The 15,995-nt window shown below is 36.8% G+C and overlaps 1 protein-coding gene across 1 annotated transcript; it reads left to right on the top strand.

The window, feature by feature from the left end:
* Nucleotides 1–6,571: 6,571 nt before the first annotated feature.
* LOC145232560 (uncharacterized) lies at nucleotides 6,572–14,650 on the top strand. Its single transcript, XM_080097207.1, has 9 exons — nucleotides 6,572–7,129; nucleotides 7,455–7,579; nucleotides 9,663–9,720; nucleotides 10,003–10,151; nucleotides 10,517–10,601; nucleotides 10,846–10,946; nucleotides 11,562–11,730; nucleotides 12,774–13,230; nucleotides 13,653–14,650. The coding sequence occupies exons 1-9, from the start codon at nucleotides 7,093–7,095 to the stop codon at nucleotides 13,945–13,947; spliced, it is 1,476 nt and encodes a 491-aa protein (XP_079953333.1). The 5' UTR covers nucleotides 6,572–7,092; the 3' UTR covers nucleotides 13,948–14,650.
* The last annotated feature ends 1,345 nt before the right edge of the window (nucleotides 14,651–15,995 follow it).

Here is a 15,995-nt window from a genome sequence, read left to right as displayed (position 1 = left end):
TTGATCGAAAAAAAATCACAAATACAGGCCAAGTAGCAAAATCAAAGTAAGGCGTCATATAATGCGCAACAATACAGCAATAGTGACGTTACAAGCAGTTAAGATAGCAATGTTTCCGAAAACATTTTAAAGATTACTTTTGGTAAACAACAAAATTTTGATGATTGGGAGACATACGTTACGTCAGCTGCGTAATCCCAAAATATTACATCACTGGCAAAAAAATCGTTATACAAGCGCAAGTCAACGCCATTCAACAGCTAGCTTATATAATTACAAACTAAAATCGTTTGTTGCGCAAGCCATTACGTGTACAGCAGAACTTTTTGCTCTAAAAATTTGATTATTCTCACATTATTGAATCAAAATTTTGGTATCAAATCAAATTTTTATTTTGGTATAAATCAATCATTTGTTTAACAGATAGTTTCGTAATAAATTTCCTTCTAGGTTGCATATATAAATGCTGGTTGTTCTAAGTATCACACATAACCCTTTTTCCATCGCTATCTGGTATTATATATTTGTTTTGCATTTAACTTGAGCATACCACTTGAAACTTTGGAATTTATGTGCCTTGTTACTTACATTGCAAATTGTACTAAGAACGGTATTTGCCGTGAGTACAAAAACATGTTTAAAAAGACCAGTTTCGACAAAATGTTGCAGTGTTTGTAGCGGTTTAGTTTTTAGTAAGAGTTTATGTTGGCCAAAAAAATAGTCTACTGCAGGGGTGCACAACCTGCGGCCGAAGAGACGAGTTTGTGCGGCCGCGAACATGTTTATCAAAATATGGGTACTGGCAGCCGTGACGAAAATAATACTATTTTGCTAAATATTTTGACTTCTAAACTGCTCTAAACAGTTTTTGTGGTACTAAAAATAGTATTACCAGCCTAGTAGCCATATGCATCAGCTTTTTTGTACGCCCATTGTGTGCAAACATTGCGAATAAACAGGTAACACAAGTATCACAATATAGATTATGACATCATAAAAACTTTTCTGTGCAGCTCAATCTGTGCACCAAGTTAGAAATTAATCTGGGCTTTTTGGTGGCCATTAGATGGTAAAGATATATATCTGTAATATAAACCATTTTCTTTATACATTAGTAATTTTAAAAGAAAATTAACAGGTAAATGGCGGCCGTTGGTCAGATAGCGATGCGGCCGTCGTAGCAAAAAGGTTGTGCACCCCTGGCGTCTACTGAAAACACAATGCAACTACTAGTGAAGGACCGAAGTTTCGGTTGGCCCAAACATTTCGGCCGAAAATGCCGTATTCTAATGTTTCGATTTCGGCCCGAACATTTTTTTGAAAAATTCGACCAAAAACAAACTTTTTGATTTATTTTGATCGGAAGAAATTGATGTCAAAACTTTCAATATCGCCAATATGAAACATCATGAATTAACTGCTTGTTGCGCCAAAAGTTTCGGAAAGCTTACGCTTTGTGCAAAGAGTATTAAAAACTATACTCTTGTTTTCTATACTCTTTGCTTTGTGAAAGTGATTTTAGTGTCATAAACTGTTTCACACGCATCAACAACCCAAGGTTCTGTTGAAAACATTCGATCAGAAGGGGAATTTTAGATTCGGCAAAAAATACTTTTTAAAACTTGACTTTTTACGTTTTTGTTATATTCAGTTGTAAAAAATAGACGTGAAGTGTTCATTAAGTCCAAAATATCATTTGGTACAGCAGTACATGAAGCAAAACTGTTAAAAAAACATCCGTAACAAAGCATAACATTATCTTCAACTTAGCCAAACTACGCTATCATTTGCCTTTACCTCATGGTACAGTATTTGGCATCTGCAAATTAGGTGTTTCACAGAGCCTAATTTCATGCCTCCAATAAGTGCAACCAAGCCTGAACCACGCACACATAAATAAGCGCAATTTTCCTCTTGAAAGGAAGTTTGCACTTTATGGCAAGTGCTGAAATTATCAGTCAACGGCCAACGCAAGGATGTCAGCAAACAAGGCTGTTGCTTACTATTTGTGCCTATAGCTTCGTCACAGAAGGTGATTCAGACCTTAGTAAAGCGTATACCATCGGTTGTAACTTGAGAAACCATTAAAATACTATTGAAGGGGCTGAAACAGCTATAGAAGCAGTAGTTAGATTGTATTTATTTGCACGATATGTAGATTAAGAACACCGTTTGGTGCAAACTTTGCACAATATGGACAAAATACGCATGTTATGATGTATGAATCGTTTTTAAGAAAGGGTTATTAGAATGTTTGTTTATTTAAAACCATTGCAACTTTTGTTTCAAAACTAATATATTTTAATGTAGATGTTTTGTTTATCAGTGGATTTGTAATTACAGTACTCTTTCTAGTCTTCTAGAAGGCTTTAAAACGAGAAAATAAATTTTAACATCTATGGTTTTAACATCTTTCTTTAGTTCTTTGCTGATACATTACAAAAGCAAAATACAACGTAAGATTCGTGCTGTTTCAAACCAGATTGAATATAACTATGACAAACTCTGTATTGCAAATTTGCACCAACGCACGAGCTGTATACAAACAAACGTTTTTTAGCCTGAGGGGAATATAACGCCTTTTGCCGAACAAATGCACGTTTTCAACTTAAATTGCAATTATCAAACCGTGACCATTTGCCTTACATATACAACATGGCTAAAATAGTTGGGCTTCAAAAATTGAAGGTGTGGCAGCGATTTCATGTGTTAAAAACAGGTGAGTGTTTTGCCGTGTATCGCAAAAGGGTAGGTTGGGTTTATGACATAATAGTTAAGATTATGATGTAATTTTGCCTGTGGCACTAGCCTAAATGCCCAACTATTCCGATACAAAGGAAATGGCGGCTTGCGGGAGAAACATAAGATCGGCCAATACGATAAATGAATCGTGTTTACTTTTCAAATTCGACCCGGGTTTTTAGCATTGGGCTTCTTTCTTTTGCGAATACGTAAAGCCTTTCCGGCGAAGAAATGATTTTTAATTTAGTCATTCGTTCTGATAAATTCCATGAAATGGGTTAGTCTACAGAAAATCCGAAGAGAGAGTAAGAGCCCTTATTTTTGCATGACCTGTGCAAACTATTTTTGAGACATAGAATATCAGTTTAGCGTTGCAAGAACCGCAAAAAGTCAGAAGCAAGAAAAAAATATCTTTTTTGTAAGATTTTCAGTTACTGCAACTCACAGAACTTAAAATTTGGTGTTTTTTTAACATTAAAAACAATTAGCGCTACATTATAAACTGTGGTCACATAATGAAAGGGAAGGGTCTAAGAAAGCCACATAGGTTGTTTATTGTGAAATACGTTTTCCTATACAACCGAATTTGGGACTATATAAAGTAGTGAATCACATACAAGGTTCTGTATGACGCAGACGTACTTTTTAACATAATTACAAAATTACGAACCGCTATAGACGAATGGCACTCAGCGAACAAGCAGTTGTTTGGGTCTATCGTGTAAAATTTGATATTGCTCAACATAATAATGTTGTCCACTGTAAATTCATTGTGGCTGCCTGTAACAAAGCGAGCATTTTATTGAAAAAAAAACCTTGAAGAGATTGTCAGCGCTTACTCTACTGCACAAGGTGAATAGTTCGCCAAGCGTATAATAAATAGACGCTTTATAGCGTTATTTATGATACGATTTATAGGCTCTGTGTGTTTAGAGGTGCCCTGTGCAGTGACAATACTTTTAAACCAATGTGTATGCTGGCAACCAAGTGTTAGATAATCTTTAGCGAAAAGTTAAAAAATCCGTTTGCCGAACCACCACAACAAGTGATTGAAGCCTCATTTTAACCTTTTGTGAGATGACTTTACAGCAAGTTTGCATGTAGCTGTTGGCAATGCAGTCTTACTGGCTCCATGTCTAATTTAACGTTGGGTTCCTGGTGCAATTGGCCTGACTACTTATATGAAAGACCCACATGGGAACGAAATTGTTTGATCTTTCTCTCTTGGGAAAAAACACATCATTGGTTGTTATGTGTTGCAACAATCTTTGGTAGCTGGGGTCACTAGCACCCGTTTTAAGACGACAGATTTGCATATGTTGTTGTTTAATTAGGCCAATAAAAGCTGGTTTTTATGCAAACAGACAGTGTTTGAAATCGCTTTGGTTTAAATTTAATGTATGTAGTTCTGGTCAAAAGTATTGATTAGTTAGTTACCAAGGGTAAAACATGTCCGGTTTGTACAAATCACTTTTCAAAAAGTTTTACTATCTTGTAATAACTTAGTTTAAATTATGTCGTAGTTCTATCGACGTCATACAAGTCGTTCCCCCACACGTAGTTTTATCCAAACTGTTTAAAGTGGGAGTAAATACGCAGTTTGCGGTGGCCTTCTCCAGAATGACCGTTTCTCATAACCAACAATCGCAAATTTGTATTCAAAACAATACCTTAGCATATTTCATTACCAACGATCACCGTGTTTCAATGACCTGAAGTTTTTGACTTGGTGCGTCCGGCGAAAGAATTTAAATTCTTGTCTATTTTCAACTTGAATTCTCCGCAAATGCCCTGCGGCCGCTGCAGACTAGATTACGAACACTGCCGTTTTCAGGCAATTTTTTTTACCTGAGTGTGGACAAGAAGAACATGACAGTTTTGTCTGTGGAAAAAATCTGCCAGTTATTACTTTTGTGAACGGTGGTTAAGAGTTTAAAAGCTGTATTGGTTTGAGTTAAGGTTACTTAGCTATTTTGATAAATCACTTAGAAACTGTTGGCAGTAATTGAGATAAATAACACAGGTGTTTGCAATTTATCCATTTGTGGTAATACCAACTTTCCGTAACGATACGTTTCCGGATTATATCTTGCACGACGACGTGTGACCAACGATACCCAGAACTCCAGTGGAATATGCCATATATGAACATGCGAAGATTGAAAGCATGACAGTACTTGGGAATGGCTGGGAGGTGAAAGTCGACGAACCGTAATCGCGAGGTTATACACGTGATTTTATGCTTGACTTGACACGCGAGAGCAGGTGTTTGAGCGGCTTCGGTCTTTTGATTCAGTAATAAACTGTTTAGTGTAAAGTTTGACCAGCAGTATAACTGGTACTTCGTTACCTTGTTTCAGTTTAGAAGACCAGGTTAAAAAAGTTGCTGTTAGATGAGTCGTTGTTATTGGAAAAGTGCAGCTAATGGTAAACTTTTTTAAGTTTGTTTGACTTGGTTTCGGCCTTAAAAAAGTCTCATAAAAGTGTGCTTATAGATGCTTGTTGTACAGCCTCGTTTGTTGCTACATATCGTATGCATTTTGATCATTTTGGTCGCTTTTAGTTATGAAGCATTCATTTTTCGTGAAAGTTAGGTGGGAGTTCAAACGTCCAAATGCCAATGTTCGTACAAATTATACAAACCAAATTTGCCTATTGATATTTTGGTCATTTAAATGCAAGCACATGTTTCTTAATGAAAGTTATTCTACTTATGGAACACATACACTAGACTTTTAATATCTCGCTTAACGAGATACGTTTTGTTTCATGACACAAATTGTCCGACAAACTGACGTTTTTTGCAAAAATTTTGTAGTGAAATGTCATCAGAGTAAGTAGAACGGTTCGACAAAGGGTTACGAACTGTGCCAAGTGCTTAATCGTTATCGGCACGAAACCTTGTGACGATTTTTACTGAGTCACGACTTTCGCCCGAAATCGGAAACTGAGAGATAGGAGTTTGTAGAAAGCCGTGGTTTGGTCCAGCTGTGTTGAAACGATTTATGGATGATTTAATCTTGTCTTATTTCAACTTTTGTTTAAGTTTTATGATAAAAAATCTGGTAAGAGATTGATTGTCACAGTTCAGTTGCCAGGAAGGTATTCTATACTTTCAGTTTTGTTGGTAAATGTAAAGATTTAATGCATTTGCTGTCCCAATACACCATACTAACAATATACATGATAGTCAACGTTACTTCTTAGGTTAGTTGACAAATGTGGGACCATATAAAGCTACAGGGAACATTTGCTTACCTTTTCCAAGGTGCCGTAACGAAACCAGACTCGCTTGGTTGCTCACAGATCAGCTTTCGCAGCAGAAATGGGAAATACTAGCCACATTATGTCATATGTACACCGGTACGAGACTGGTTAGATTTGTGCAGTCGTTTAGTTCAGCCGATATAGGTTGTTACTGTGGCAAAAATGCCATTGATGATTCAATCGTAGACATGAAGTACACTAGTATTAAACAAAGTATATGAATCCAAAGCGAAAGGTAGATATTTTGCAAAAATAACTTAGGTATTAGTAGTAATACTCGCTAGCTGCATGACCTTGCTTTTCTTGCTTGGCAACTTAGCTTGCCTTGCGCCACTTTAAAACGCCCTTTTTCTTAATTTCAATGCCATGTAAGTTACATGAGAAAAGAAAGACCGAAAAGACAAAGATACATGTTTTTGCGGCGGTCTAGGACGTAACGTTTTGTCTCGAACCATGTAATTATTGTTACACACGACTCAGTTATATGCAGTTAAATGTGACTGATTTAGCCTTCTATATCACTGAAAGTGACATACGGATTTACAAATCATTTGGAAACAAAGCATGCCACTTTTTACTTGTATTTGGGCCGTTATGGCCTTCTTTAGACTTAAGAGTATGACCATGTATGATAGTGTCCAATGCCTAACAAATCGAACCTTCTGGTCGTTATAGCAACAAATTAATGTTGTTTATTTAAAAGCGTTATAAGGCCTTGCGAACATGACTCCTATCGCATTAGCCTTGACCGCACCTCCTTCACTATGCGCCATCGCGGCCATACAAAACCCACCAATACGAATATGGAGGTCTCGAATTCCTATGAACTGAAAGTTGGTCTCAGTGTGGGTTACGTTTGAGAAAACTAAGACAGAATGTCAGGTGATTGTAAGCAGCTGATTTCGGATTTTCTTGCAAAACACTAGGTTAATGTGCTGGTTTTGTTAATTCCGGAAATTAGCACAAAACGACCTTACTGGGCCGTTAACACATTTCTTGTTGTGTCTTAGATCGAAATCAACATAGGTTAATTCGTTAAAAACAAATTTTACTTCGTGCAAGTGTCCGTCACTGGATATTACCATGGAAAATAAGAAACGTGTCTGCCATATCCAGAAAGGTAGAAGTAGCTGACCAAATTGAATATTTAGTACTCAATATAACTGACACGTACTTCTATGCTGGGACAGAAATGTCCGATAAAGTTTGTTGAAAATGATGTCTGTTAACAAACGTTTTTAGGGACTTTCCGAGTCGAACTAAGGCTTAAAAAGAAACCTAATTTTACTCTACACCATTTCCATTTGCACTGAAGATAACAACGATTGTTAAAACATTTGTTGTTCAATTTGTTAAATACAGATGCTTTGCGAATTTAATTTTATTTAAGTAACTTTTCCAATCCGTGTCTATAGATTTTTTACTAAATTATATCTTTATTACAGGCGAAAACGGATTTGGATTTATTCTGTGTTGTGAAACTGACACAACTGACACTTATGTGCTTCACGTTTTGAAATCCTCTCCGGCAAGCAACGCCAACTTGATGCCTGGAGACAAGATTATTGAGGTATGTAGACCAAAACGACTTCGCCAAGTGTAAATATGTCAGCATGGTCAGAAAAGGTTTGATCAAAACGGACTTGTTTTGGGCCTGACAGTTGTGCCGCAATTCCAACAACTTTCGGGCCAATACCGCTCTTGGTTTTGAAACAGTGGTGGTCAACATTTTGCATTCGGGGTCCAAAAATGTCATATACTCATGCAACAGGGGTCACCAAACTACGACCCACAAGGTCATTTCATCCGACCCTCGACCGTTTTTTTTTTTTGGTTTGTCAAATCATATTCATAAATAGCATTCAAAAATTAATTTACTTTATCTGTACGAAAGATTTTTTTAGGTTTGGTGACCCCTGTCATGCAATAACATAAAGGAATGGCCTAGCACTATAGACAAACTTAACTTAGTATTTGTTTGATGTGAATGTGTACAATTACCAAGTGAACAGTGCTTGCTTGTTAGTTATGTCTTTGAACAAACAATGCCTGTTCATATTAATAACTGTCAGCGTTTAATTTAAAAAATATCTGCGGGCTTGTAGCTTGCCCGTCACTGTTTTAAACACATTTCGGATTCGGGTTGAGTTTCAAATAGTAAGCTTAATTTTGAATTCCGGTTTCAATTTCCGGGTCGCTTACAATACTGCAGCAATCGTTTAGGACAGCAACAATTTAAACACAGGACAGGACCACGATCACGTACACACGTTTGCTTTACGTTCAAATGACTTCGGGCCACAAAAAGTTTATTTATTGTTACACGACAACAGCGTTTGTACATATAAACACCTGTTACCCAAAGGTCGCGGCCACTTAGGGGTACTTTATACTATAGCGGAAATAGTGGTGTTCTATCGACATAATCACTTTTTGAACAAATATAATTATGACGTGGTGAGATAAGCTTAGAAGTTTCTTGTGCAATATAATAAAATCTCTGTCTCGTTTACAAAAAGTGAAATATCAGTAAGCGGTTTGGTGTGTTTTTGTCATACTTTTTTGTCTAGTAATACATTGTTCTATTTTTACTCAATCACCGATTTAGATAACTTGTTAACCTGTAGAATCCGGAACAAAGAAAACAAATTTTGTAAAAATTGTTAAAGTGTATGTTAGGACTTTTAAAAAACCTTTGACTGAACATAGGCATTATTGGAATTGACATACCTACATTAGACATGTTCTCTTGTCGAAGAGCCGGAAAAAAAACAAATAGGAAATTCGCTCACTTTCTTATGTACCACTTAATGAAGGGGGCGTTTGGAAAATAAGCACAATTTTACGTCACAGAGGCTGCTGATCGGAAATTCCACGCATTATATAGCGTAGCTTCATGATTATTACCCCACGCCAAATAATATCCAATTACCACCATATCACGTGGGATTTCATGTTTCTACGCTTGTGGTACACTGCTGTGGGCTTGCGGTCGCCAATAGGATTCCTGTCTGATAACCGATTTCTTCGAAAAATGATTCAAAATGGTGTTTTTAGTCAACGATTATATATTGGCAGGAGATTATTATATATTTATTTTCTGTCAATGCAAGCACAGTTTTGAATGACGCGACTATACGAATTGTAACGATTTGCGACAATAACACATTTCTCAAAATTGGGGGGTTCTATGATTATTGATTCTTTATTATGGACAAATACTGATCTTCGTTAGCGCCTAGAAGTATTTTTAATTTGGATATTTTTGCGAAAAAACATTGAATCTCCTGTCGTGGGTTCGAATCCCATCGAACGCTAGATTTTTTTAGCCTTTGACTTGACATGTGGGAATGCTGACCGGCTGATTAGACATGTGGGAATGCTGACCGGCTGATTAGACATGCGGGAATGCTGACCGGCTGATTTCCTTCAATGGGCCTGGCCTATATGATTTAGGTGTAACATATTAACAAAAAAAATTACTGCAAGAGGTTTTGAAACTGATTTCCAATTTCTCAAGACGTTTATGGTGAGGCGTTTAAAAAGTACTAAAATAGTTCAAATTTCAGCCTAAAAGTGTAAAAACAAATATTGCCCCATCGTTGTTTCTACTTATATGTGTTTCTTTTTACGATCTGTATTAAAATTTTCAGGTGAATGGTTTAAACGTGGAACGCGAGTCGCACAAAGAGGTTGTGGAGAGATTACAAGGTAAGAATGCAGCGAAACGTGGTTATCCACGTCAGGACACCATTTAACCCAGAGTTTTCTGTCATTACCCTATATTGATAAGAGTTCTGTAAAATAGGGTAACTTTTAGTCTAAAACTGAATATCATAAATTTGACGGTGTTTGCACCCAAGGTGGACACATTTATTTTAGCGTATTTAAGTTTCTATACAGCTTTTATATTAAGTATTATAAGCTGCGTATCGTAAAATTTACTTATCTCTAAATGAGACACCATATAACCAAACAAATTGTTTTTTGTAGGCCTACAAAGTGTTAAGCTGGTAGTTGCCCATAGCAACGCGGCACGTGATTACTTCCGTAAGCCTGGCAACGGCATGACAGTTCGACCACTAGAGAACTGTGATGAATCGCTTAGACCCAAATTGATTACAGTCAACAAAAGGAATCAGGTATTATGAATTACAATGCAAATTATGTTCTCTGTTTTGGAACGTTTTTTTGTCCGCTTTTGCACAATTGACTGTATTTTAGTAAAAATATTTATGTTAAGGCAACATTTATTCATTAAATAACTGGTTCTAGGGACCTGAGTCAAAAAAAAGTCCATAGCCCCAAAAAACCTTATCCAAAACATATGTAAATTACTGTAAGGCGGTGTTTCAAAACCAACTCGTGTATATAGCCACTAATTTGTAGGTGGTTGGCTACGCTGAGTGCCAAACCCATTCATAAAATGTAACAATGTCAAATGATGTTTTATAGTTTTTGTTCATCGTTTAATTTTTCTGACAAACTAAAACATATTATTTTGCAGGGTTTTGACTTTATCCTTCAGACAGTGGGAAAATCTAAACGCATGGAAACGGGAAGATACCGACAACAATTACGAGGAACGGCAGGTACAAACTTGAAACATACATTTTTTGTACATAAGGCTTTCAAAAAATGTAATTGTCTACAGAGAAAGCGTAAAAACTTTTGACTGAATTTTATTGTTAGAACTTGCAATGCAATGAATAAGTTCAATGGAGTTCCATTTATAGTTAACTAATTTTGAACAATTTCGAAACTCCTTTAGTCGATGCTAAAAAGGCTGGGTTTCTTACTAAAACCATATGACATACATTTTTGTGTCGTGTGTAGGTCATTTTGTTGGATCTGTTGAGAAGAGTGGAGTAGCATATGCAGCTGGATTACGAACTGGTCACCGAGTTATTGAAGTAAATGGCGTGAATATTGAAAAGGTGGGAGAAAATAGTGGTTCATCTGTTTTCCATAGCGAGCGTCCATGAATAACAATTACCAAATCTCCTTAGATTTATCGTTCAATTTTTGGTAGTTTTGAAATCTCAAACAAAGAAGTAGTGCATTGACGATCATGCTTATTGGCCTGGAGTTAAGAACTGCAATTAACCCAGTGACCCATGAATTTTTGCTCTGATATTTACGCTATATGTTGTGGTTTGTCACAACAGTTTCACAGCTTTTTGTCGTCTCTTGTGTTTAACAAAGTTATCGATCAACCAGACAAAATACTCGTTGTTTTAAAGAATTTTTCGCCCACTCAGAACGATTGGCTTCTTTAAAGCTTGGATGAATATGCAACCTGGTGGACGCTTAAACCTGTATGGTTCGGGAGTTTGAAAAACTTCGAGTTTACTTGCGTACTCGGTCCCCATTTGTGTCGTATTTTTTAAAATGACATATTCAATGTTCAATATTTAAAAATAATAGGGACAAGGTCGGGTTTTTGACTTGTACTTTCCCGTTCGATTCCCCTTAATCCCTTCTGACAGTAATTCGGGATGTTGACTATAATGTGGAATATATTGTAACTTTAAATAAAAATTTTTTTATAGGAATGCCATGCGTTTATCATTGCTAAAATCCGCGGATCGAATAGCGTTGACCTGCTCGTGGTTGATGAAGACACGGATGACTTCTTTCAACGGCACGGTATTGCGCCCTCTGCCAGACACTTAAACGGTCAACTTGAATTTGGAAGTGCCCCCGTCACCACCGCAAAACGTAAGTAACGTACATTGCAACTAGATGTATTAGGGTTTTCCAATGATAACTGTTCATGCTCTAAAGATACCAAGTGTTTAAAACAAATTCCATATGAATAAAAGGCGAAAAAACGTCTGGTAACCAGAGTTGTAAGCCCAAACCCGAATGTATAATCTCGAAGCACGGCACAAACCCGATTCGTTTTTGAGAAGCTTGTTTAGGGCCCAAAGACAGGTATGTAATAAGAAGACGCACACAAGGGACAATAACACACAACAGCCTAAGCAAGACGTTTTCGGGCTGTTGGGGATTAGTAACACCATTTGGAAAAAATCCTAAGCCCGAAACCCGTCTCGGTTACAACTCTGTCTCAAACTATTTGTAGTTGGTTTGAACGAAATTTAATTCTCAAATAAACCTTTCACCAAAAACATTTTGTTTTACTCTCGAATGTATGTTAAACTAACTACGCCAGCGGTTCCCAAACTGGGGTCCGCGGTCCTTTTGGGGTCCGTGAGGCAATTTTGGGGGGACCGCGAAGCGGTTGAAGTAATTCTATAATCTTATTTGGCGTCAGTTTGTGCCACTAAATAAGTTTAAATCAAAGTAGAATTGAGAATCGACTGTCTCCATTGCTAAACAATGGCCTTTATTGAATGACAACTATCAAAAATGCAATTGTTCGCGCATAATCGTAATGTTTTTTGTCCTGTCTGTGATGTCATATGCTGTCTTTGGATGATTGTTATGCGCAATTTTGCATAACTAGCTAAAATACTTCAATCAACTTTCGTTTTTATGAAATACACATTTAGGCTTAAGGACCGCGAGCCCTCGAAATAATGGCAAAGGGACCGTTTTGAAAAAAATATGAAAAAGTTTGGGAACCACTGAACTACGCACAAGTATGCAGTTTAATATCAGCCCAGTACACTACTCTTTGCCTTTATCATGGTGCGTGGGAATGCTTTTTGTCAAGCTGATTGTTTTACGCCACCACCCCTTTAACAGATCTGTGGAACCGGGATTTAACTATAATAATTTCCGTTATGCATATGCAGCGGCCGACAGCAGTTCTACCCTAGCCCGACCGTACATTTCCCCTCCTCTACTCCGATATGAGCCTCCGCCACCAACCTCAGTTCCCGTGCGTCGTCCTTCCCGAAGTTTAAGCTTCATGAAAAAGATGACCATGTCTACTCCCGACCTCAGCTTCGGAAAACCGAAAAATCCCGATGTGATTAGCACCGATTTGAGTTTCTTTGACCGAATTAACCGGCGTCAGCGAACAGCCAAGGCTAAGAAAGAAATAAAGCGTCAGTTAAGTAAACTAGAGAAACCAAAGCCAGTGGAACGACTAAGACACTCGAAAATCGTATTGAGTGGAGGTCGTCAACTTTATGATGAAACAAATATAAGCGATTGTGAAGAGTTAGATGAAACACCACTGCCGGAGTCGAACTTGGGTCAATCGACTCTAAAACGAATTGGGGACTCTCAAAAGAAAACAGGACCAGGGTAAGTGAAACACACCTAAGTGTAGCAATAAATAAATAAAAATTCAAAATTAAGTTTGAAAAACTTGGCTGGTGACATTAAACCAGAGGATTCAACAATTTAAGTCTCATTTATCCGTTGGCCGAAAAAAAAGAACATTTACAACGTTTTTTTTAAAAAAAATCCCCAAACCTTAAATTTTTTTATGCCACATTCCATTTTCGTTTAAACAACGTCCTGATAATGAAATCCATAAACAAAAAAACGGTTTAGTTAAGTCAGATTTAATAATGCTTTTTAGTTGACTACATTTAAATCTCCTACAGCAATGATTTTATATCTTCTTGATAAATTAACAAAAGCTTATGTTACTCCAAATCAGAGATAGAAGTTATTATTACAATGAAATGAAAAGCAACCCATTATTTTTCTAATTTTTATAGATCGACGAGCAGCACTAGCGACTACGGCAGCAACGGGGGTACTTCCCCTGCTCGTAGCCCCAAGTGGGTGAGCGCGAGACCCCACAGCGTCATCGACAACCTGACAGCTGAAGAGAGCAACACCATTCAACGGCCAAAATACCAAGACCTGTCGTCGGTTGAATACAAAGTCGATTTGAAAACCTTGAAACAGAGAGTCCACATGAGGTCACACAAGAGCCGAAGTGAGATGAAAAGAGCGAAATCGCAAATGTTAGATTATGATCTCGCACAACAGTATGTGAACGCCTGGTAGAGAAGATAGGTTGAAACTTGTGGACTATATATGATACTGATATCTAAATGCATGATCAAAACTTTTAAACAAACAAGTAAAAAAACAATGCTAGCTGGTCTCAATTTGCGAACTACCTTGCTATTAATGCTGGTGCTAAGCTTATTGCAACGTAAAACTTGGGATTTTTATGTAATTTTAACAAACTCATTTTTTTTTCACATTTTGTTTTATCTTGTTAAGATACTTGTCTACTGTGTTAGCACAATTCTGTCTTTTTTATCATGGTATCAATATTTGTTACAAATAACGACAAACAAACATTTTTTTAATAATCCAATTCGGGATTGCAAAAAAGGTTATTATCTTGTTGAAAGGTGTTGCAGTTTTTAAAACAACGCAAAAAAGTTTCCGTATTATGAAAAGCAGCAACAAATTTATGTACCATAAAATGTCTTTGTCATATCAACGTGCGTAAAATCACACTGTTGCTTTGTCAAAACTGAGATTCTGTTGGCTATTTCTGAAAATATGATATTATTGTGGAAGTTCCTTACTTTTATGGTACCAATTGACGAACATTAATTTATCTATTGGCTGCCACATCGCCTGTCCCTCATGTTTCGTTTTCTTTCTCGCATTTTTATCGTATTTTTGTGTGTGTCAAGTATTTTCATGCCCGTTACGAGTGTAAATGATGCAAATAGAGTTTTTGCCATTGGTATCGCGGTTTTTAACAGCTAATAACAGGAAGAAAAGGCGGCGAAGATTAGAAGAAAAACAACCAAACATGTCTTTAGAATTTTTTAAAACAAAATATATCCAATACCTTATTATTTTTCCAAACAAATTCATTAACATGTACCAATTTTTTTCGTTAACTTTTGCTAAACCCTTCATCTAATACGCTTTTTAGTTTTTATGGTATGGCGTAACTTTAAAGCGGCAGTTTCGAGCATCAATATGACAATCGCAGCAAAAATGCAAAAAATTATGTGAAACAAAAATGCAAAAAATTATGTGAAACCAAACACCAAAAGATTTCTACTCATTTTATCGCCGGCGAAACTACAAGATCATATCTTGTCACGATTTGTCCGTAATAAGGCGGTAATCTTCAAACCCAAATTCTATTTATAAGTTGCGCACGTGCACCTAAGAAAATACAGCATACCACAAAAATGTAGATTTCGTATCGAGAAAGTTGCATTGGAAAAGTTAAAAAAACATACATACGACCAATACCTCCATTTTGAATGAAGTGCTAAAAAACAACTAATGATTAATAATAATTTGAGAATTAATGATGTGTCTAACTAATTGTTCCCTAAAAATCTATGCAAATACTGTTTTCGGACTAATAGTTAGTTCAGTGCGCACATTTGCATTCTACTGCCTAGAACTGACGTAATTCTAAATTCCGTGACGCAACCTAGGTAACGTGATCACTCTGGAAGTCACGTGAAATGAGATTTCACGTTGAAAAGAAATAGTCTGTTTACCCGGAAGGTGTTTACCCTTTCGGGGACTGGGGAATGTTGACAAGCTGCACCTTGCACACGAAAAATAAATGCTATTTTTAGGCTACGAAGAACCCCAGAAGGAGTGCATGTAACACGGCGTGTCAAAATAAAAATGTACTGCTGCAAGAAAACAAAAACGCATATATATACATATTGATTTGAAAGACCGAACACATCCTGCATAATGAGCAAATATTTTTCAGGTTTAGACATCAAGACTATACAAACATAAGTTAAAGCCTAACTTACCACTACAATGCAAAATAGGCAGCTCAAATCTCAGTCAAGAATCAGAACAACTTATAATTTTCTAGCCGCCAACCAAACAACAGTATTACATTCCTTGTCTGGGTGCTTTGACATATATTACACCTATAGACAGCAAACACGCACTTACTACGAGGTAAGCTACACAGATTGCAACATACACAAGGCAAGCGGGCAATTTAGCCCAACCAATGGAACACTAATTGTTTTACCGGCTGATACGTCACAAAACAATTGTTACGTTTGCCTTACAAAGTTAAATTCACATTGATTGGCAAA

This window comes from Phallusia mammillata, chromosome 6, assembly GCF_965637545.1.
Source record: "Phallusia mammillata chromosome 6, kaPhaMamm4.hap1.1, whole genome shotgun sequence".
In the NCBI taxonomy this organism is placed as follows: Eukaryota; Metazoa; Chordata; class Ascidiacea; order Phlebobranchia; family Ascidiidae; genus Phallusia; species Phallusia mammillata.
Note: the sequence above shows the minus strand (reverse complement) of the source record. Positions and strands in the feature narration are given on the sequence as shown.

What these genes read in the sequence shown, in the direction of transcription:
- LOC145232560 (XM_080097207.1), top strand. Translation starts at nt 7,093, where the DNA reads ATGGAAAATAAGAAACGTGTCTGCCATATCCAGAAAG. An exon ending in CAGTCAACAAAAGGAATCAG is followed by an intron (nt 10,152 to 10,516) that starts GTATTATGAATT and finishes ATTATTTTGCAG; the next exon opens with GGTTTTGACTTTATCCTTCA. An exon ending in CAAAAGAAAACAGGACCAGG is followed by an intron (nt 13,231 to 13,652) that starts GTAAGTGAAACA and finishes TAATTTTTATAG; the next exon opens with ATCGACGAGCAGCACTAGCG.